Source organism: Sprattus sprattus (assembly GCF_963457725.1).
Source record: "Sprattus sprattus genome assembly, chromosome: 19".
NCBI lineage: Eukaryota > Metazoa > Chordata > Actinopteri > Clupeiformes > Clupeidae > Sprattus > Sprattus sprattus.
Window position 1 is genome coordinate 4,363,960 of NC_137917.1, and position 24,324 is coordinate 4,388,283.

The following is a 24,324-nucleotide window of genomic DNA, read 5'->3' on the forward strand; positions in this document are numbered from 1 at the left end:
GAAGTCAATAGAGTAGGTGCTATTGGGGACGCACGGGAGAGGTCGTGGCACACTGACTTGTGTAACGTAAGACTTACTATTTAGTTTGGTGATATGTTTGTGAGACACCGACATAGCTGTCCAATTGATTGAGAACTGTAGGGAGGCAGGAGGCAACCGCGAGACGGAGAGGAGGCTGGATAAGAAGGTAGTCGAACGTGGGGAAGTAAGCGGACCAGGCACCGTAGTTTTCTTGGAATCTATCGCATGCCATTCTCCCGTTTTCTACACGGAAAGAGCTAAATTCACGAGTCTGGGGCACGTCTGGAGGAAACGCCAGTTTTTGTATTCCTTTACAATGAAGAAAAACAATTCGGCAAAACGGGTAAGACATGGTACCGTTACATTGTTGCCAAATAGTGGGTGTGCGTTTTTTGTTCAGTTTCCGTAATATGTATTTACCATAGGTAACAGCATAAAAACTGTTATTTTAACACAGAGACTAGTTTCATCCATATACTACTTGAGGAGCTACATCATTTAGTTCGTTAGGCTACATGTCTTTGCTTAACTGGTGCATTTGTGAAAGGAGAAGCATGGTAGGCTATTCCTTTGTGAACGTCCTGTAGGTCAGGTAGCTAGCTTGTTAATTTGCAACTAACGTGAACTATTATATGAAACTGTAAAATGTTTCATATTATAGCAAATGCCTGGGAAGTAACGTTAACTTAGCGGAACATCTCCATATAATTTCATTCACGGACCATTGTGTTGTTGTATGAACGTGTACGATAACTAATAGGTCACTGATCAGACTGTATTACCATTCAGTCCTAACATTTTAAGTCAGACTACTATTCAATTCTGAAATTACAAGAGAGAGTCGTAAAAAGAGAAAACATTAGTCTGAAAACGGTGCCCGCCAGGAATGTGATAATATCTACATGACAAAGAGAATGACAGGGCCGAGGAGCCTTCACAAAAGTCTCCCCCTTTTCGCACAGCTCCCGTTTGAATCTCAATAAGGGAGCCTTGGTCAATTAGGCTATATCTCTCTAACCGCCGTCTTTCTTACAGGGCCCGCAGGATGCTAACCAGCAGTCCTCACAGCCAGACAAAGTCGGGTGGATTCGCAAGTTTTGTGGCAAAGGGATTTTCAGGGAAATCTGGAAAAACCGTTTTGTTGTGCTTAAAGGAGACCACCTCTACATCTCGGAGAAAGAGGTGAGCCGTCGTGCTATTACTATTACTTTATAACTGTGTCACGACTGTTTCAGTGTTCCTAAATTAGGGTGTGGTCTATTTAGAAACTTTCTTTTTCAAGAAATCTGAAGGATGCAAGTCACTGATACACATGACAGAGCTTACATCCCATGTAGCCGACTGCTACCTACGAACCTCCAGCCGATGTGAAACTGAGCTCACAGTACGCTCCACGCTAACTTTAGGGACCAAAGCAGGTGTCAAACAGCAATCAAGGAATGCCAGAGTCATGTTCCCTACTGTCTTGCTCTACACTTGGGTGTCATGGGGTCAAGCTGACTTGACCCAGTGAATTTAGAGAGGCTGTGAGTTTATCAGCGCAGGCTTCCCAGGGCTGGATGAGAAGACTGCAAGTTCACGTTGCAGAGTGGTGGGCGTCTAAATGCTGCCATCAAACTGTGCATCAGTGGTTGTGACAAGTAGTCTTTTGCTTTTGCCCCTCTGTAATCAAAATATATGAGAAACTAAGCTAAAATCAAGAAAACGAAGATAGACCAGAATTAGCAACCCATCTGTAGGGCAGCTATTTCTATTGTCTGCCCATTATTGGTGGTAAGAATGCACAGTGACACCTCATGCAGCTCCATAATTATAGTCTCGACAAAGAGAGAAAAAGGGAAACAATTGCAGATTGGCTGTGACTGACCCACTCACGAGGTTCCTGCGCTCTCGACCACCCACACATGAGTCACCTTTCTCTGGTAGGGCAGAAGTAGCGGCCGAGGCATAACCAGCTGTATGCATAGCACTGCAGCCAAACCACGTGCTCCCTGTTGCAACATACACATCAGCAAATTACACCATGGGTATTTAGTTCCCTAGCTGAGTTAAATCTAATCTCAGATTCAATCAGTGGTAAGAGCGACGAATTTCAGTGTGGACAAAATGAGTGAAATTGCTTCACCGCCACAGCCACTGCTCATCAGCTCTGTGCTTTTCCACCCAGAGCAGTGACAGCAGCCTGGCCGCTTGTATTCCATCTGGGTTTGAGGTTTGTCTGAAAGAAGGGGCCTGGGGTTAATTGTACAGAGGTGTGTCCCGTGTTCTGTTTGCTCATATCACAACCTTCGTCACCTTCATCAGCGACAGGGATAGAAGAGCTCCGGCTTTTCTGCCGTGGATGGAGTGTGCCTGGATAGAGACGCGGAGTATTAGCGTTCTGCCAAGCTCAGCTGAAGCTTAGCCAAGAATGTGGTATCTGCCTCTTAGAGAGTGTTTTCCACCTTTATCCAATGGCAAACAAGCAGTCGGCTCAAAACCAAGAAACGTGACAAATAGATGAGGTAGACAAGAGTGGATCGATGCGTCCCTGGCCATTTAGAATTTGTAGGTAAATGGCGAGGAAGAGCAGAGATGTCTTGAGTGACATGATGAGAGCCAGTAAGTTGACTGGTATTGTTGAGCCCTCCGAAACACATACTTGGCTGCAATGAATGTGTCTTACTTTGTTTGGCCATTTATCCTCAATGAGTGTGATTCATTCTCACATGGGGAGCCATTTTCTCCTTCACAACAAAACTCACCTGGTTAACAGGATGAAAGCCACAACAATGTTTTTATGTAGCTCCAGACTGATCCTCTGCAGATGGGTTGCTTGGGAGTAACTGAGAATCACACAGACTCACCTGGCCAAATCTCAGTTTAGCAGCCTAAAGGTGAATCACTGACAGAGAAACCGCGGATACTCAACAGCATCAGCTTGTGTTGTCTGAATCATGTACGTCTTTTCAATCACGTTGTCTTTGAAATACTCTGTTGTCCCACTATTTTGTAGTTTATCGGCTGAATGGCAAAGAATATATCAAACAGCACTAGTGGGTTGTGCATGTTTCACTGAATTAAGTTTCCACCATGTGACAGACTCATTGTGGTGTGGACATCAAGCTAAAGTTGATTGAAAATATTTCACCCTCCATGTTTGAATTGTAGACTTTCCACTCTTGTACGTATTAGCTGCCTTCTATATAATTTTGATGAACGTGGTTTATTTCTGCAGCTCAGAATGACAGTACTCATTAGCGGAGGCTTTTAGTAAAACAAAGGGAAGTATCCTCCCTACACTACACTGAAATGGCTTTCTGGACTAAATGTCATCTCAGCATTATTCTCCCTGTGCTCGTCTGGACATGGGATCGGATTGCGTGGCGAGCGAGAGCTGAGCAGCCGCCCCGGAGCGGGACAGCTGTGTGGGGAGAGGTGGGGCATGTGGCAGCTGGGCTTAAGTTTCACTCAGATGGGTTACAGTCTCATTCACCTCATCTCTCTTTTTCTCTCTCTCTTTCTCTCTCTCTCTCTCTCTCTCTCTCTCTTTCAGACACACACACACATACACACACATACACACACACACACACAAAAGAGACCCAAGAGACAGAGAGAGAAAGAGAGAGACAGAGAGAAGGTAGGGGCGTGGGGCACAATTCATATCATATACTCACTGACAGACAAATATGGAGAACGGCTGACTATAGGTGTCTATGTGTGCCCTTGCTCTAACCATGATCAGAAAGCTGTTTAAAAATCTAGAAAATACTGTAAAGCAGAGATTGTGTCACAGCAACAACTTTCCTTTTTAAAACTGGACCCCCTTCTGTTCTCACTTTATGTATTGCCTCTTGACCAGATATTCAGAATGCATGGGATCTCTTATCATTGCTACGCTGACCATATACTCACATAAAGTTGAATGAAAATAAGAGAGAGGTTATTATCTTTGGTTCCCCTGACATTAGTAGTGTGCTTGGTCCACTCACACCATACCAAAAGTCTGTAGTAAAGAATCTTCGGGGGATTCATAATTTGACAGGTGAGTGTTGTTTGTGTTTTTTTGTGTGCGTTTTACCAGCTGAGAGTAATTGCTATAATTGCTGTGCGAGAAGGTGGTCCATGATTTTACATCTTCCAGACTTGAGCATCAATCTCTTATTCTATTCTTTGATTCTTGTTTATTTTGATCTTACATTAATTCACCTCAGCTAGAACTTTGGTACAACCTCTGTTGTATTCAAATATGCAATATAAATAAATGTGACTTCACTTGACATATGATTGCATGCGTTTCACACACAGCTTATATGCGAGACACACCAGCACAGACACATTCTTACACCCCCCATGAATTCAAGCCAATGCATATTCTTAGTATGAGCGTATTGCCAGTGCATTAGTGACTCATGCAATGTGGTTTGAAACAGGCTGTGTGAGCTTATTTTACAGCTCTAGGTGCTGAAACCCCAGCCTTGTGCGTGATGTGTGCTGTATGTAGTCTCTGATCACATAGCCCATTATATTTACTCAGCGTGCGCGCTGAAATGCCTCCCCTAATGAGCACTCATGCAGTAAAAGGCCCTGGCTAGCTCTACCTGACCACCTCTATTTGAAACACAGACACAAGCATCAGAATACTTAATGTTACTATACAAGGGATTAACCATGGTTTTTGGCAGTTAAATCATGAACTCTGTAAGCATATCTGTAGACTCACAAGTGAATCAGATAAGCAACACAGAACTGAACACAATGCCAAATTAGGAGGTTGCTGCGTGGGTCCACACTGAGATAACCACTGAAGTGAGTTCTGCTTTGTGTGTTCACAAGTTGTGACATCACAAACGTCTCTTGTGCTTGGTTCCTCTCAGACCTCAGTGCGTTTCCCTGTTTTCAAAAAATGTAAGAGTTAACGTGGACTTCAAAAACCGAGCACACGGTAGATGTCTGACACTGCTGTAATTCAGCTAATCGCATGTAGCATCATGAGACAGTTAACGGTTGTCATGCACCCCAGTGAATGGATGCCTGCCTATTAAATCACTTTGTCAGTGGTTTACAGTAGTGCTGTTCTTCAGGCAAGGAGTCAGTTAAGACCTCTCCCTCACTGGCTCTGTTTATGTTAGTGATTCATTTCCCAAAGAGGGGACACTGGCGCCCTGGCTGTGTCTAACAGATCGCTCCTCGCTCAAACTGTAGGCTGCTGAAGTCCTGCAGGTAGCTGTCAGCGTGACTCTCTCCTCTTTCAAGGGATGGAAACACAAGAGTTTGCCCAATTTCCTTGATGACAGCTCTTCCAATTGTTCTCTCTCCAGAAGAGGAAAGCAGTGAGAGTGGAATAGAGAGAGAGAAAGAGTAAGAGAGAGAAAAAACAGAAGAGAGATGGACAGGTCGTATATCGTACGCGTTTATTCTATGTGCAGACTCTGTGGGGCCACGACACAGCAGACCTCTCTGTCTTAGCGCTGGCGTTGAGCCTAGCCTAGCGGCCCGTTTTCCATGGCAGGACGGGGGACGGCGGAGGGCACGCTCAGGAGAAGTGTGTTGCCGGCTACAGCCCTGGGTGTTATAGCAACGCCATGCACACAGACACCAACACATGTACACAGTGCCACACAGAGAACTGCAGCTCTTCGCCTAATAGAAAATACATCCTCTCACTTCCACTTACTTCCTGTCGCACATGTGAGCAACATACACCAACTCTTATTTAGTCCACCTTCGTCTTTTGTTTGGAACACATCTGTCAAATTGTTTTTGTTTGTTGCCCATCTATAGTTCTCTCCCTCTCTTTTTTTATTCCCCTTTCTCTTTTTCCCTGTCTCTCTTTATGGGTTTGAAATGGCATGATGGTAAAGAGCTTAAATGAGTTTAGTATCGAAAAGCAAAGGTGGGGGCAGGCTAGCTGGTTGTCATGCCAACTGGCAAGAAGTTATGAAGAGTTGGCACAGAGCGAGACTTCAAGGTCCTTTGCCCACATGCCGCCTGTGCCCACCTCAAGGTGTGAATTAGATTTATAAATAAATCCGTCTAGAGTATGCTGTGGTAGGTGGCCTAATGCAGTTGGGTGTGCCCATATATATAACTGATTTACAGACAAACTCTCAGAGATGGAGACCGTTTCCCCTTACTCAGGATCTGTATTCCATGTCCACATGGGATGATGTCACATGATGAAAACACACGCACACACACTCACAGAGAAATGTACAAAGCTTTTTCTTACATTACATAATGTGCTTTTTTCCTGGTTTGTGTTGTGCATGGAGGGGGCCATTAAACCAGCTACGTAATGGAGGGAGGCTCTAAAGGGTCTATGCACTTTCCTCATTTTAATGTATTTAGGTCACTCTAGACTCCTGCCAGCGTGCTGCTCTCACTGATAACTCCAGCACAACTCTGTAACTCCCGATTAGTGTGAGTGTCGGAGGAGCACACAGCTCAACGACGTGAGAGAGCTCTGATATCAGCTGTAAATATGGAAACATTCTGGAGAGTCTCATAACTGTGATGATGTAACATTTGCTAATTAGCATCATTGTTCACAGAGGCCAAACAAATGATCAACAGCACAGGTATTGTAACAAGTACCAAACATAAACCCAGAAGTCAACCATTTTTCCAATGTTTCTAAACAGTTTGTTTGTTATCTCCGCTTAGGTTATGTTTTCATTGCCATTTGTTGGTTAATTTGTTTGTTTGTCAGCAGGCTTATGCATATCTAACTAATTAACGGAGAGGACATTAGTAAATTAGGATCATGCTTATTGGCTGAGAGCTGTCAGAATGGCTTTCCAGGACCACTGCTCTGGGATGGGCCGAGCTGGACTGGATGCGTTGTTGTTGTTCATGTCTTGGCAGATTGAGGTATTTATCTCCCTGAGAGTGAGCCACAGTTGGAGGCTGGGTGTGCAGAGCGGTGTAATGAGATGAGCTCACCCCCCTGCAGAGTGTGTGTGTGTGTGTGTGCGAAAGGGAGCGGTGTAAATCAGACTCAGTGGAGCTGTTTCCCCTTCTTCTTAAGGAAAGGAAACAGATCTGGTATGCCACATGAGAAACTAAACTAACTAAGACAGGAGTGACGGTGTTGAGGACACACATACACCAGCTGTGCTCTAGTGTTGATTTGACTAAGGTCACTTCAGATAATCTATAGTACAACAACTGCTTGGATACACTAGTTGTTATTTAAGTAACAATCTCAATCCAATTACCAAATCTCATTCCATTTACGTGCCAAAAGAATACAGATTGTAAATTCCTTCTGTGATGTATTGTGCTTCTACCTAAACTCTCTCAGCTACATGTCTATCACCAAGTCAACAATTGCTACCATGGTTATCTAAATATTTGTAACATGTATGGGCTAAAGTGACTGCTCATAAAGTATTTAATTTCTGTTTGAGCACAAAGAACCTGTTTGAGCACAAAGTAGTGGTATTCATGATGTCAGTGAGCAAAGACCTGGCCTGTCACAAAACTCTGGACTCTGTCAGAACATGTCCTGAAGAGCCATCTGCATTTGTTCCCTTGAAAAGTCACCTCATGTCATTGAGCCATTAACTACACGCTCACTCTACGTGGTTCATCGCGACACATAGAAAACATGTTCTCCTTAAACCAGTAGGCCTATGGATGGCATGAGTCAACCGTTAATGTGTGGATCACTTGAGCAAGACAGACAAGGTCGTCATTTGGGTGGGTCTGTTCTGCGGAATGACCGTAACAGCACAGGCAAAAATCTGTGACATTGCCAGCCTGCGTGTGATGCCATTTCCCAGGAAAAAGGCCTCAGTGCCCCACTCCCATTGCTGTGACATAGCAATAGGGAATCATGGTAGCCAGCAGTGAGTCACTATCAGCTGATTTCTCCCCCAAATAGAAGTGTAAATGGAGGCCGCGAGAGTGAGTCATGGTGCACATGACGGGGGGTCAGGAAGGGGGGGGGGGGGGCTTACTCAGTAGGGGGGTGTGCAGAGGGGTGGTGTGGTGCAGGAGATTAGCAAAGTGCCTCCCGGTTGTCTTCCGGTGTGCAGCCAAAGGAACGAGCCATCCTAATAGGCTCAGTCAGGCTTTGGAGGCCAGGCTTTTGGCTCACTGTCCTTACTTGCCTCTCGAGTAAACACTTCAACATATTGGCAGGTGAAGTTATCCACTTCACAGAATGTTGTGTAATGTTAAGTTAAAGAGTAGAGAGAGTGGAGGTGGCAGATTATAGTATTCTATTCTATTGGGGTCAGGGTTCATTGGGGCTCTTTTATTCCTGACCTCTCACTGTAAACAGATCTTGCAGGTCGGAGATGGCTGCCTCTTTTAACTGGCGGTGTTGAATGCATGAATCATTTGATCTCTTCCTAGGTGTCCTAATGCTGACGTTTTACTGTAAAACATGCACACACACACACAGGTGCACCCATAAAGTTCCCCCCCCACAAACACACACATTTGTATACACACACACACACACACACACACACACACACACACACACACACACACACACACATACACACACTCAGTCACATGTGCTTCCATTGCTTTCTCTCTGCTGCCTTCACTTGTTTCTGGGTAAGCAAACACGTGCTGGGCTGTTCTGCCAAGCGTTCTCCGACTCTCAGGAGTCGGAGAGTTTAAGCTGGGGTCTGAGTGGAGGTGGTGAGGGCGGCTGGTGCTCTATCTACTGCTGCGCTGATATCACAGTGAATGTTGCCATTCTCATATCGCTTCTCCTTGCTGACCAGGGCTGATGCAGTGGGCCTTGTGAAACTTTAATGAGACAACCAAGAGTACGCTTTCCCAGGGCAATCAGTCCTTTCTGCTTAGGGAGTGAGGGGTAGAGAGATAAAGAACTAGACAAAGATGGCTTTGTAACAGTGCGTCCTTTGGGCAAATTTTGTTACTCGGAAATTCAATCTTCTTAACCTTGCTTATGATATTTATACACTTAATCGATCGTTACTTCCTGAGGAAGTCTTTAAAATTGACTTAATAAAATTGCTAAATCAGATGTGATGTCAAAGGCGCATACAATTCCTTATTAGATGAAGAGTTTTGTTGATGTCTTGTTGAAATTGTTACCTTTGCACAATTTGTGGACCACAATTCGAGTTTTATACAATAACAATAGTGTTATTTAGGGGTAAAGGCTATCTAGATATACACGTCAGAGCCACGGGTTTTTGTGAAATTTAGGGGCTCTCCAATGTGTCTTTAAAGAGGAACCAGACAGTATTTTTAACAAGGCTTGAAACAGTCACTAACAGCCTAAGTAAACAATACATCTGGCATTGTGCAACACTAATGTTGGTGAAGAAATCTGTACAGCCTGTAGTTAAAGACCAAACAATACACTTTTCATGGTCTTGGGGGTGGGGGAGTAGAACACAAGCAACCCTTTAAATTGAAGAATGGTGAAGAATTAACTTTTATAATACATGACATACAAATACTCTGAAAAATACTATGAAGAACTATACCCAAACCCTATCCAAACTGCAGCTCAAATATAGTTTGAGCATGATAACAGGATATGGCAAAAAGACTGGCCGCCCCATGAGCCGTTAGACATCTTGTTTCCCTAACTAAATATGGTTTGTGTGAGTGAGAGAGAGAGAGAGAGGAATAGTGGGAGAGGGAGGTTCTGAGAAGGCAATAGAGCCGTTTATCAGTATGTTCTTATCCATCCGATCATCACAGGTTTCAGAGATTACTGATTGTGTCCAGAAGTGTTTCCTTGAAAGGGGTTGCCCCTATTTAAAGCTTAATGCTCAATAGTGGGTGCATGAAATATTAATAAGTCTCTCAGCATCGCAACGGAAAAGGTCTTCCTCTGCGTGCACATGGCTAGAATTAGCTTTGCACATCTTTTGTGCCTCCCTGACACTCGAGTTTCCACCACCTATGGGGAAAGATGTGGATCGGGGTGTAATGCATAGAGCCCTGAATAGGCTCCTCACAAAAGCAACTGTGATCAGGTGAAAAGATAGTGTGGGGTGATCAATGTTTCCTTGAAAGGGCTGAACATGAACACGGACATGAACAGGAGCCCACGGATCTGAACCCTGCTGACGACTCTTTAAAGAGGGTCAAGTGAGTGTGAGGCTGAAGTTCAGGGAGTCGGATGTTGACTGACAAAGACTTTCCACCACTCCCACGGACTATCTGCTCGAAAGAAAAGGCATCCTGACGTAAGCAAAGACCACCCTTGTTTTTGGCTCGTCACCTAGTCGTCCCATCTCTGACGTCCGCTCTGTTTTCACACACATCCAGTAGGGTCAGCCCCCACTGTTGGCTAATGGGCCTTTGGTGTTGGAAACTATGGCCCTGCTGTCGGAACACTTGTTTCCTGGGGGCCTTTTTATCCCCATCCAGTCATGTCACCCAGATAGCGAGGACCTTGAACTGGTGCGATAATTGAGCCCCTTTGGCTCGACATAGCCATATGTACAAGTGAAAGGCTGCCAGACTTTGATTTCTCTTGGCCCTAGCTAGCTAATGGAAATTGATTGCGGCAGTAATGAGTTTTGTTTGTGGGCTGTGCTGTCCACCCTGGCCCGAAAGGGTCTAATTGGGTTTGCCTTGTTTGGCCTTTATTGCCTGTAAATCTCAGTGGGTACCTAAATGTCATTTTCTGGCACTGCCGGCAGGTGAGGGCAGGAAAGGATTTAAAATTGTGATCACAAAGATATTTCCAACATGAGCAGAAAAACAAGAGCATCTGGCCTGGATCTGTGCTTGTTATCCTAGTCGTTTGAAAGGTTGTGGCTGAGTTGAGCAGTTCAATGAGTGGTGCATAAGGAGGGGTCATCGACAGACTAGCGACGGCCGCTTTGAGAGGGGAGCCTCACCAACCAGAGCCGTGAGGGCCTCAGGAGACTCTCTGTCACCCTGCCGCCCCTTTCTCCCTCCTTCCAGTGCAGTGTCAGTGATGCGAAGTGACAGAGTGTGAAGAGGCGACTGGTTTCCCAATGAGTGTATGCGCAGAGGGGGGCATTCGTGAGTGGGTATACCCCAGGTGCAGAGGTTCGGCAATGGAGAGGGGAATGTGTGTGTGAGTGTGGGGGGACTGATATCCCACCCCATCCCCTGCCTCCCCCAACCCTTCTGTTGAGTGTCAGCTCCAACCTTTGTCATCAGTAAGACTCTCAAATCCAATTTCATGGGTTCACCATGAGGGTCCGCTATATTTCTCAAGTCTTGCAGGCTTCTGTTCCATATAAATGTGTCTAACAATTACTTGGCTAGCGGGAGACCTGACTGTGAGACTTTAGGGTGAGAGTGCAGTTCTGAGGACTCTCAGAAATGTTGCCGTTAAAAGCAGTGAGAGCCGTCAGGACACACTTAACTCCTCTATTTTCAGTTTGAATCTTCACCTCTACTTTGAGCTCTGGCTTTTATTGGGTTTATCAGTATTTGTTTTCCCCTGGATGGTAAACTCATTGCTCTGACATTGCTAGCATCATCACAGACCAGCTAAGCTTCACAACTGATATAATTGCATCTTATATTCGTTTTTTGTATGCATCACATGCAAGCGCTGGTCGACAGGCTGCATTTATATTTAGTCTATGACAGACGACTCTTAACATCAGTGCTGGTCCTCGCTGGCCCATGGACGAACAGTGGATAGCTCTCTGTGTGATGTGTATAAATATTGAGGACCCCGTGGTGTTCCACTGTGTCCTCAGAAAGTCTGTTCAAAGCCAGCATATGCCTCCGCTGTATATCGGTTTTCCTGGAGATGGTTGCCTGGAGCCCAACTAACGGAGGATGACATTAGGAATCAGTAGTGTGTAGCTGTTACTGCTGAGAGTCATCAGGGGAATGATCCTTTCCCCCAGTGGTCACAGTAGCATCCCACTGCCCTAAGGGCAAATCATCAGGTTCAAGCAGTACATCCCTGTGGGATCAAGCAAGAGGGGTATAGACTCAGACAACAGCTGCCAACCCTAATCTTGTTAGTGCTCTGTGCACAACAATTTCCTGGCACAACAGAACTTGATAAATCACCTGAGGGATGCCAATTTTTTGAGCGCATTTATGTGTCTGAAAGCAAATTTGGTACACACCTTTGCATTACCCTTATACTTTCAATTATGAAGATACCACCATGATGACAAAGCTGCAAATCACTTAATTTAGAACAAAACAGCAATTTGTAACCCTGTTTTTTTATGATTCTCAGGTGAAAGATGAGAAGAAGATTCAGGAAGTGGTCGACCTGACGGACTACGAGCGCTCGGAGGAGCTACGTAAAGCCAAAAGCCGCAGCAAGAAGAATCATAGCAAGTTCACCCTGCTGCGCTCCCGGCAACCTGGCAACACGGTAAGGGCTGTAGGTTGAGTCCTGGCCAAGGACTAATGCTGATTCTTCACCAACCCCTGTTCTTGTTAGCTGGGCATCTCTGAAGGGAGTAATTGAGAACTGCTGCTCCTCGGCAACAAAACATCAGATTTCAGCTGAGCTGTGTAACCCCAGGCTTAGTTTCTGGTCTGGGTTCAGGTGCTGGTGAATGAGTAGAGGTAATGAACTGCAAAAGTTGAGAGTGGTAAGACTTCATGTATCTGGAAACATGGGTTCAGGCCGGCTGGGGATGTAGTGGCACTTCTGCACTGGCCTCTACCCTTGTTAGCATAGCATGCTGTTATAGTCTCGTCACCTCCCAACTCAACAGTGTTGATGAGAGGAGCCATAACCCAGCGTCTAAAAAGTGGAGAAAGGAACAGACAGGAAAGTTCAAGCTTACGTGTCAATGGCAGAATCAATTTGATAAATATGAGCAGAGAACCAGACCAGAAGACATACAACTAAGCCAGTCAGGACCTGTTATATGTTATGTTATATATACCAGTGCAACTAGTAACTAGTTTAGGCCTTGCTTTTCCAACAGGGCTAGCCATTATAAAAAAGCTTGGTCTTTCTTGGTGGTTTGATCTCTGATCCATATTGGTGTTGAAATGTAGCATTAATGTCCAGTACAAGCTAGTTCACCATTCTGCATCCCGGAAGGTAGCAGCCGGGGCTTATGCAAGGAATTTGTTCCTGTTTCTACAAAACTTATGAGGTTGGACTGCCTGGACAAACATTTATGAATGTGTAATGATGTGAGGGCATGTCAAGGTCTAGAATCACAGGACTGTTGACTCATCCCCTTTGAGAGCGGTCACATCTGGTATAGGTTATGTAACAGAGCCTCCAAAGTTTTCACGGTTGGGTTTATAGCCACTGTAGCATCACAACCAGGCCTAGGTTAAGGTGTTTATGGAAAAGTGGTGTTAAATTACTTCCCAGCCCTCCTCAGAATTTTCCTATAGAATAAAGCTTCACAGTTGAGTAAATACCTTGGTGAATTCAGGTTTAATTTAGTGTGAGTCCTTCAAATCATGTAGCACTTAAGGGACCTCAGAGTTGTTTATTTTCTTTGGGAATCTTTTTCCATAAATTCCCAAAACTTCAAGACTGGCACAAAATCCTATTAATTACTGGCCTTTGCTAGTGAAAATAGCTCACTCGGAAAACACCCAGCTCCAGAGGCATGAGAGCTCTCCAGCCACTATCATTATACACGAGAGCCAGCCTTAGGAGCAGCAGCATAGGGGTTTACTTCAGTGGACGATAAGGAGCTTGTGGAGGGGAACAGAGTATGCCTCGCTAATCTACAGACAACAGAGGCTAGTGCAGAGCTCCAGAAGTTAGCATCCTCTCCTTAGCCCTGGAGCCAAATGGGCCATAACCCTGTCTACAGAAGTTGGCCTCGAGTGTGGTTTAGTGCAGCTAATCGCCTGTGATGATCAGACACTTGTGTCTGTAAAGATAAGCAGTTTGTATCGAATGCTCTTTCTCTGTTGTTTCCAGAGATTCACTGGTATCTCACTTAGCACTTGGTGCAGAAACAGTTCTTTAAAAAGTTTGGATAGAAATACATTTGGTGCCACGCCCACACAGTATTTTGCTGAACATTTCGAATGCCATTTTCAGTATTTAGGTTTTTAATCTGTGTGGAAATTTCAGTTTGTTTTTGGAGAGTGTTGCAGTCTAAACACATGAGGAACTACAGTATGAGGAAGTTAGACAATATTATAGGTACATGTATGAAACAAGCTAAGATGTGCAACATCATCTTTCAGAAGTCGTTGGAATACAGGCAGACTGCCCCACTGAAAATTATTTCACTATTTGCCAAGGCTCTGGGATTATGTATTACATATAAGAGCAACACTGAAATCTATTTACGTTTATTGCATAAAATATATATAAACATGCACATATAAATGCTTCAAAATCCTTTTTAAGCGACTTATAAAACTGGTACCATGGATTTTAGATGATTTGGAATAGGAACCGACCTACTTGGCGCTTTCTGTCTGCAATTTGGGATTGTTTCCAGGAGAGTATAAAACCTTTAAGGTCCAAACAATCAGCTGCAATCCCGCATCAAGGCAGGTGGCTAATCCTGAATCCCTGTGCGCTGTGGACCCCAGGGGGGGATACCATGCATGGTGTTGCTATCATCACTCTGCTAATGATTCCCAGTGCTCCACTCTACCAAGCAACATCTGGAGCATCCCGAGTGTCCCAGTGTCCCCTGCCTCACCACAGCCTCGGGAGCTCAGCGTCTCATATTTGAGGAGGAGGTTTCTGTCATTGCCGTTGAGAGCAGGGCAATGGGTGTGAATTCGTTTTTGTAGTCAAGGGGGTTTGTGAATAATTTTACGGTAAATGTGAGAATGTGGGAATGTGTGTATTTTGTTATGCCAAACTGAGCTATTTAAAACAGCAAGGTTGTCACCACAACAAATGCCTGCGTCTCATATGTGATATCATGAAGCAACCTTCTATGTAATACCTCAAGGCAAACTCAACATTAATAACTCAACAGTTCAACATATTAATGATAGGAACATGTGGTAGCGCTTTTCCTTTTCATGTCAGTGTGCCCAAACACTTTCTCATCACATGCTGATTTTAATAGCCCATATGCTGTAGTAGCCAAGCAATGATTATCCCCTCCATTAAAACAAATAGATCATTTTTCACTTCATGGCAGCATATTTATCCTAGAAATCAGCTTTATAAAATATATAGTTTTATAAAGAATATACTCTTAAGTGGCAGTCAAAACCAAATAAGCACATTCTCTCTCTGCACCCATCATGATGGCTTCAGTAATACAGGATCGACGATGTGGTTCTCCTCTAGCTGCGGGGGAACTTGTTTCAGAGTGGGTATCAGCAGCAGACTTGGCCCAAGTGTGCGTTTCACTGGACTCACCCCTTAAAGTGCTGGCCTCGGTGTTCCTTCACACGGAGTCTGCTTCCTCATGTTCCTGCTCACTCAGCAGGGCAGGGGAACAACCATATGGCCTCGCTCCTTTAGCCGCTGAACTCACCGTGTTTGGGCTTCAGAAGAGGAGCACATGTAGAGACCGTGTCTGTCAGGGCCCAGCCCAGGGTTAGCCCCCACTGCTCCGGCTCGCTCGGAGGATTAGCATCAAATATGTGGGGTGTGGTGCTGTCATGTGTTGTGATGACATTCTGGGTCATTGCTCATCGTTATCCACTCTATCCCTCAGGTCCCGAATCTGGTCTTTCTGGCAGTCAGTCCAGAGGAAAAGGAGTCTTGGATAAATGCAATCAATGGAGCCATCACAAAGGGCAAAAATCGCATCCTGGATGAGGTAACCTTCTTCAGATCTGGTCCCACCCAGCCCCCCAACCCCACACCCCCCAATCCGATATATAATATTATGTGAATAGGTACAGTAATCCCCTCTGTCTCTCTTGTGTGATCAAACACAGATCTGGTACATCATTGCTTCAGCCTGTGTTCCTGATTGTAATCATACAGAGCAAGTTGGCTCGTACAGAAATTCCAGCACTTAATGTTCTGCATAGGCTCACCACATATAGTGTCCTGGTTATAATTATTTCTACAAAGGGCTGTTTACAGCAGAATGGTTTTATATAGGTGATAGCCAAAGAGACCATCATATGAGGATAAGATCCATGTTGGAGAAACGAGCCAAAGAACCCTGTGCCTTCATAGAAATGTAGTAAATGAAAGCAGCTGTTTCTGTCAGCCTATATTGTGGTATTCACGCTTCTTTTCAAAGCTCACATAGAGCAGAACTCAGATGATGCTGGTTGCAAATGCGTCTGCCAGATGTGGCCTGTCGCCCCACCAGTGTAGCGGGATCAAAGCCCTCCCTTCGGATGTCATTCACAGCAGACAATTCTGTTCTCCATCTCCTCCCCGATAGCTGATGCCAAACATTTTTCACCGATGATCTCAGAGCTGGTGACTCAGCGGATGCCTTCAACCTATGATATATGGAGAAAGCCATGGAACAGCGTACACACACAGACACACGCACACACATATACACACTAAACCCAACACACCAATCAAACAGTGTCCACACACACACACACACACACACACACACACACACACACACACACACACACACACATACTGCTAGGCGCACACACACACACTCCTGCTGAAATGAATTATGCCATCTCTGCTCTCTCAGTAATGAGGTGGATTGATGTGGAGGTGCAAACATGTGTGTGCTCAAGAGTGGGAGTGCGTGGGGGTACACTACTGCATATAAATGCCCCATCAGCGATGATCACGATTGCAGTCACCCCCTCATATCTAGCGGGCTATTAGCTTTCCCCTAGGTGATTCCCCCACGTTCTCCAGGATCCCTCAACCGGAGAGAGAACCAGGTGACAGACCCCTGTATTCTCTTGTGCTCACCCCTCGCGGTCTGACCTGTGGGGGCGTATCACCTTACAGCGCAGGCATCCGGTGTCCTGGACATCCAGGGCCTTCGCTATCAGAGGCAGGGCTCTTAACGCGTCAGTGGGTTCACACACTGACACCCCAGCGTCTCACAGGGAGGAAGGTTCTAGAGGCTCCTCGGTTTCTCGCACGCCGCAGAACAGTACCTGCTGTGGCTCTGTGGGTCACCACTCACTGCACGCTCACCTCTCAATCCCGTTAGTTAAAACATTCAATTAAGTTGAACAAATGCAGGGTGGACATGTCAGTAGGTGTGTTCACTCGCTGGTGAATGTGCTTTGAGGCACTATGACTCAGCTCATAGGATGAATGCTCAATAGAAGAAGATATAATCCGTGTGATTCAGAGAGATGAACAGCAGTCAGTCTTCTCTCTCCCCCCCGACGCAGGCATCAGCTGCCTTGAATCCAACTGTGCTCCTAACTCCTGGGTCTGCGTTGCATCCAGGACTGGGGATAGACTGTTTTATTTAAGTTTGCTTCTTTGTTTGCCCACAAACAAAATCCCTTACGAATCTAAGGGACTGAATGTCTTTTCTTTTGCAATGCAGGCCAACCCTTCCCCTCCCCTCCTCCCCCAGCCCCTCCCCCCTGCTGAGGCTGCCCCATACACCAAACCACTTTAAAATGCAGATTAGCCACATGTTTTTGGCCAGCCAGCCAGCCAGCCAGCAGCATCAGCAGCAACCCTCCCCCTGAACTGGGTGAGGTGATGCTGTTGCCGTGGCGCTCACATCAAAGGCCTCGCTTCTCAGGCTGCTGTCACTGCAGACCACTTTGTGGCTTCCCGTCTGTGTGTTATTACGTTCATAAAAAGCCACTGCTTATGAGAATTCCAGGGCATGTTTTTCATTTGAAGTGTGTCTGAGGCACACTGACTCTTTCAGCCTCAGTGTTCTGCCTCTTGTTTAGGAGATGGAGAGAAGACAGGCGTTAAAATATTATGGCATCCCCCTTCACTGGTCCCCAAAAATAATCTTTTCTATGCGTCAACCGTTACACTGTCATGGAATTAAGTCAGGCTATTCAGATGCTAAGTGTCACTGCATCATTTTACCATTGAAATGCCTAATTGCTTGTTCAAAGCTTGTTCTATTTGCAGCTGTTGTGTGTATGTTGTCACATCTCTGCACATGGTTTCATATCAAGTTTCAAAGGCTGCATCTCTGCTTCTAGAGCCTGGCTGTGCTTCTCTCTCGCCACATGCAGATAATCAATGAGCTGGTCGATGACATGATCAATAATACGCCTCCCTCACTGATTCCCCTCAGGGTAGTGTGGAGGCACGCTGTTTGCGCCTAACTCGCTCCCTTTCCACGCGATCACACCAGGGAGGCTCTCTCTCTGTTCCTCTCTCTCTGTCCCTCTCTTTCGGCCCAACAGTCTGTTTGTTTGTCTGTGTCTTTTTTTCTCATGTTTGAAATCCTCACACAAAACGATTGACTCCTGAAGCTATAAATCTGTCTCTCTCTCTCTCTCCCTTTCTCTCTCTTAGGTCACAGTGGAGGAGGACAGTTTCCTGGCCCACCCAACACGTGACCGTGCAAAGATCCCACACACAAGACGTCTGCCCACCCGTGGGCACCTCATGGCTGTGGTGCGTTTGACTCAGTGAAGTCTGTGTAATGCTGTTCGAGTCAGGCAGCAGGATTTGCATGAAAGACAAGTTTCACTGCTGAAACCAAACAGATCGAACATACTCTAGAACAATTGAAAAAAAAAGAATGTATGCGTGCTGAGTCCGTGTATTAGAATTAGAATGATTATTGAGCCCATCAGAATAGCAACAGCACAGACACTCAACAGAATAGCAACAGCTTTAGCGTACACCAAGACTAACCAGCGGACAGCAGTTCCTGTTTTTTAGTGGCTCACCAAATGACCTAGTTTTTCTCCCCAGCAACACAATGTACTAGAGATGTACTATCTTCTCTAATAGACAGAGGTGTGCTTTGTGGAGAATTAAGCTGTTTTGGTTTTCAGCTCCTAATAGATTAAAGTGCCTGCTGTGAATGTGCATTTCACCAGGCTGTGTAACTCCAGCTACTGGATATCCTCATGATATTGATTTCAGTTTCTGCTCTCAAAGGCAAGCTGCTCTGTAATGCTGAAATTGTATGTAACTCATTGCACTGCAGTTCTCATCAGCAGTTTCCATCCTCTCTCTGTCCCCAGGCGTCCACCTCCAACTCAGAAGGCATGCTGACCCTCGACCTCATCCACGAGGAGGACGCCCCCGACTCCTGTGAAAAGAGCCTGCGGATCACAGTGGACAAGCCGACCTGCTCCTCCAACTCCACCCCCGCCGCCTCAGACCCCCAGCGCTTGAGCCCGGACTCTGCCCGAACCTCCCCTGCCTCCACCTCCTGGGAGGCCCAGAGCAAGTCCCAGTCCCTGCCTCGCCAGAGCGACATCCCCTGGGACTCCTCCGGCAAGGAGCCATGCGGAGGTCAGGGAGCGCGGACCCCTCAGCCCGGTCGCAAGCTGACGCCGGCCGAGAAGAGCCGCTGCGCCTCCATGGACGAGATCCTGTCACACTCGGAGACGCGCGCCGCCTCCAGACGTTCCGCCATGCCCCACTGTCCGGCGTCGGCGCCCGCCGCCTCCCTGCAACCCATCAGCCAGCTGCAAGACCTCATCTGCCAGAAGCTGGAGCGGACTCAGGAGCTGCTGACGGAGGTGCGTGGCAGTGCCGAGAAGGACGACGGCGTGCGGGCAGAGGCCGAGAGGCTCCTGGAGGAGGCCACCTCCACGTGGGGGCAGGCGCGAGACGTGCTGGAGGAGGTGAAAGAGCTGCGGGCGCTGTGCAAGCAGCTGGATCCGAGCGGCACTGGCGCCACGGCCGCCTGCAGTAACGGCAACATCACCACCGCGACATCGGTCAACAGCAACCTGACCACGCTGGGCGGCAAGCTGAAGAGCCCGCAGCAGACTCACTACCGGAAGAGCCTGATGTGATGACGTGGCTGAAAGAGGAGATGGACCATATGATCGCTTTGCTAATTAATGATGAGATTAACGCAATGCCCCCCCACCCCCACCTGATGTGTGCAAAATTAGGAAGGAAGGAAAACCTTAAAGCAATTCTGAACTAAAACTGAATATATTTCCAGTTCTGCTTTTGCACCACTTTGTTGGTGAGTCTCAGAAATATGACATGTGTGGGTGGGAGCAATGACACACACCCCGCTGCAGAGCTGATTTCTGTGACTGGGGCCCTGAGAAGGATACATTGTGTAGGTTGGGGTATTGGAGGGCAGATAGGTGCGTGTGTGAGTCTGAGTCTCTGGTTCTGTCTCCAACTGCTCTGCATCACTGCACTCTCAGGGGTGTGTGTCTGTTCAGTGCTTGCACCAGCACTAGAAAGTATGGGGGGGTCAATTATTGGGGGGTTATGAATACGGACAGCCCAAATCAGGGGGGGGGGGGGGGGCAGGGCAGCAGCTGCCAGGGTATACATCCCACCCCCTTCTGCCAGCCTGTTGGAATATGAATGTTTTCCTTTTAATGTTCCAGAACACAATGTAAGGTCTCCCCCCCCCCCCAAACCCAAGCCAACAGGGCGGGCGGGCGAGCGGTTCGCTCCTGTTTCCACAGGGGTGTTTGGAGGAAGCGGCGCTATCACTTCAGCTGATGTGCCTGTGGTTGGGATAAGATTAGCACAGGGGCGGAGATGAGATGCGTGCTGGGCCTGGATGTGGCCTCAGGTCCCTGCACCGCTATGATAAAGCCAATTTTAGACCTGAAACTGCCTGGTGTGCTGACTCTCGGCGGTCCACGCTTAAGCGTGGCAGTGGTTTGGCTGAGCTGTAACAACAGATCAGAGGACAAAGCCCTACCCAGCTGTTCCACAGACACACCAAACAAGCCATGTGTATTTATATTTTGCTCAATACCTATGAAGGCGCGAGTCGGAGCAGTTCTAGGTGCCGAGAGAATCAGGTAGAACCGCAAATCTGAATCCAACTTCCAATTCCATGCAGTAATGAGAAGAGAGGGGGAGGTGGGTGGAGGTCACAGATAGAGGGAGGGGAGGGGAGGGGAGTAATGATCACACATTTTGCACTATAGACTATGCTGTAAAACGAGCGGAGCGGAGTGACACTGGCACGCTGTCTTTGAGGAGTTACATCAAATCAAACAAATGACCTAAGTGGCAGAAGAGACAATCTACTGTAGCCAGGAAAACACAGGGCCGACGGCAGGCCCCCAACCTCTAACACCTAAGTGGCATTTCCTAAACTGGTGTCATCCAAATATAAAAACTACACTTAAGCTGCCTTAGTGGACCTTGACAGAGCCTGTGCACACACAGTATCTTGCTCTCACAAACACCAGTGTGAGCTCTTGCTGTACCACCCTCAGTTTCCTGAATGCTGCGAGGAGACCGATGTCAACTGGAAATGCTTGACCTCTGTGGGTTGTGCAAAAGCTTTGGCGGGTTTTTGTTTTGTTTTGTTTTGTTTTTCAGAGTTTGGGTAACTATGCAATGTTGCTTACAAACATGGAAAAAAGTTATGAACAAGAATCAACACTGAGTCGCAGTATAGGTCTAGAGTATGTGACCAAAGGGTATGTCTTGCCAGTAGCCCACTCCTTGTTTTACGGTTCCTGTGTAGGTTAATGTGTTTGCACAATTCCGTGATTACAGTTCAATCTGTTCTGTCAATCACACTTAAATTACCAACAGTGTTATATATATTTTTTTGTATTTTTATTGTTTAAAGTGCTTTTTGTAGGGCAATAAAAAAAACACAGGAGGAGTCTCTGTTTCCAAATAAAAATGTCTGATTTCTTTGCAAAGCAAAGTTCTGAATACCATAATTCAAAATCACACAAAGGGGTGCAGATTAATGGCTGGTGGAAAGAGGATCTGCCAAAGTTTTTCAAAAGCACGAGGATCCCCGATATGACAGTGGGAGTGATGGTTCTCTTTTGGCCAATTCCAAACCATGCAGCATTCCCTCTAGTTCCTGATTGCTCACCCCTTTTTCCTTTTGTCTGAAAGAACAGAACTCTTTATCATGGGCTTCTTGAATGCAACCGTATCCCTGTTTGCCAGTGATTACCTTTGTAGTTTTGCTCAAGTAAAACAGCTGGATATTGTGCACCTGTATCTTACAATTACTGGTCTTCCTTTTCAGTTTGTCTGCTCTGGCATTATATGGTGGTGGTGGTGGTGGTGGTGGTGATGGTGATGACGATGTTAAGGGCATGTCTGACAGTGCTAGCAGACAGCTGAGCCCAGTACCCTCAGCATCTGTCAGTATCCATAGCTTGAATGTCCTGGAAGCAAAGTAGAGTTCTAAGAAGGTTTCTATCAGAAGTAATTTGTCTTGGCAGAGGTCAGTCGGTTAATCGCCTGAGAAATCTCAACTCAGAGCCCTTTGAAACAGACTGCTGTGTTATGTAATCACTGCAGCCATTCTAAAAGACTCTCCCTAAGACCCACTCATTCACAGATTGCTGCATTGTGAAACCGTATAAGATTCCTGGGTAGTGTTGGGTCACACTTAAGAGCTGTGGTGGTCTTTTATCCATCTGTTCCTGTTTATGGTCAACCTAGGTCATTTTTAAGAATGTCTGTAATCTCTTAAAGGTGCAGTCCACGATTGTAATCCCATACACTTTTTGTCAGATTCAGTGAATTGCTAGTCATTGTCCTTTAGCTATCCTTTCAGTGTTCGCACTAAAAATAAACTCTGGCGTTCCTACACAGTCCTGGCTCTGTAAATGGTAAACAAACATAGTGGTTCGGACCGAGTCATAAACAATCCCAGCCAATCAGCAACTGTTTTTGAGACAGCTGACAGATACATAGAGTGACATTCTGAACTCAGTTAAAAGGATCTTAGTGCAGTCATGACTAAAAGGAAGTCAAGGCTCAGGGTGGAGACCCATGCACATGGGCATGACTCCAGATCAGAAGCAAGTCCACTGCATGTCCTCCAGGAACAACGACGGAAGAAACAATCAGTGGATTTAAGTCAGTCCCTAGCGTACTTTAAAACTTACCTTGAGCCATAACTGCTTAACTGTAAGGTATGCCAAAGGAAATTAGGCAGTCTGAGATCTGTGTTCAGATGAGTCGTAAATTAAATAATGACTCCAACCTGGAATTGAAATACAACCGGGAAAGAAGGAATTCAGGGAAAGGAGTTTGTGTGAGTTGCAGTAGTACTGGAGAATGTTAGGGTTTTTCATGTAAATAGTTTGTCTCCAGAAATGTCACAGTTCATTCACAGCCTGGTGTGATTCTGAATATGGCCACAATATTTCAACTGGCAGGAGGTTTGGTATAGGATTGCTCTGATTTTGAACAATGTCTTTCTATTGTTTGTACCAAATTCAGGCCTACACAGCAGTGGATTAAGCCTTAAGGCTCAGGTTGGGTTGGCAAGGGTATTTTTATACAGCAACACAGGTTTTTTTCTCCTGAATGATCTCTACGGATTTAATGGAATAATGCTCACTCTGTAGTTGTGGAAATGAGAATGTATGGTGACATTAATACACATGACGCGCTAATGTGTTAAATGGTATTTTACTCTGGAACCCTCCCTCCTATAGGTTAGCCCTGAACGTTCAGGGTTTATTTGAATAAATGTGCTATTTAAAAAAGAGAACTGAATCAGTGCCTCCTTTCATTGTCAGTCACAGAATGCTCATTATGAGTGGCATCCCTCAAAGTGACAACACTGAAGCTTGGACATCCATGGGAATCTCCCCCCACCCACCCCATGGAAATGCTGTAGGAGCCGTGAAAAAATTGCTCTGTTCAAGAAACACATCATTATCCTGCAGCACTAAGGATGTGGCCTTGATAGTGTGCTACCTCCTGCGATAGGAAGCAGCCTGTGTGGTGATGAGGAAGCCTGTGTCATCAGTCAGGCCCTCCAGAGGGCTCAGGCTGGAGCTGTTGGCATGCTTCGCCAGCAGCCACCCCCAATGTGTTGGCAGTGCCAAGTGAGAAGGGCTCACCTAATTAAAAAGTGTGCACGAGGTGTCAACATGTTCATAACACACTTCCTGGAGAGTGGTGAGGATCTCCACATTCCGAGTTTAATTTCCCACCCTGTCCATACGGAATCTCAGCATACAAAGCAGACCGCAGATAATCCCTGTGGCTGGGATGGAGTATTTGGAACAGGGGAGAACAGGAAGAATTTATCATGATGTTTTCCCAACTAAAATCAAACCATATGTCAAACAAGAAACATAAAAATACCAAGAATAGGATATGTATTAAACATCCATGGTCTAGCAGTGTCACAAAGCTAATATACTGACAAAAGTGTATTCACATTCTGTATGCCTTAAAATCATTTCATTTAATATAACCTGAACTCTACTTTAGTGGAAAGACGCTTTTATCACCATTTCAGAAGTGAATTAGAAAGAAGAGAGAGATGTCTAATTTAATATGAAAGCCCTTGCCACAGTTCAGAGCAGCTAATTATGCTTCTCAGACAGTGAACAGTCCCTGGCAGTCACACTCCAGATGTT

General features: G+C 46.0%; 1 protein-coding gene across 1 annotated transcript; it reads left to right on the plus strand.

The window, feature by feature from the left end:
• The first annotated feature begins 67 nt into the window (after positions 1 to 67).
• Positions 68 to 20,103, plus strand: plekho1b (pleckstrin homology domain containing, family O member 1b). Its single transcript, XM_080857747.1, has 6 exons — positions 68 to 364; positions 1,057 to 1,203; positions 12,194 to 12,334; positions 15,582 to 15,686; positions 18,314 to 18,415; positions 18,994 to 20,103. Exons 1-6 carry the CDS (start codon positions 338 to 340, stop codon positions 19,774 to 19,776), a joined length of 1,305 nt encoding a protein of 434 aa, XP_080713873.1. The 5' UTR covers positions 68 to 337; the 3' UTR covers positions 19,777 to 20,103.
• Positions 20,104 to 24,324: the final 4,221 nt, after the last annotated feature.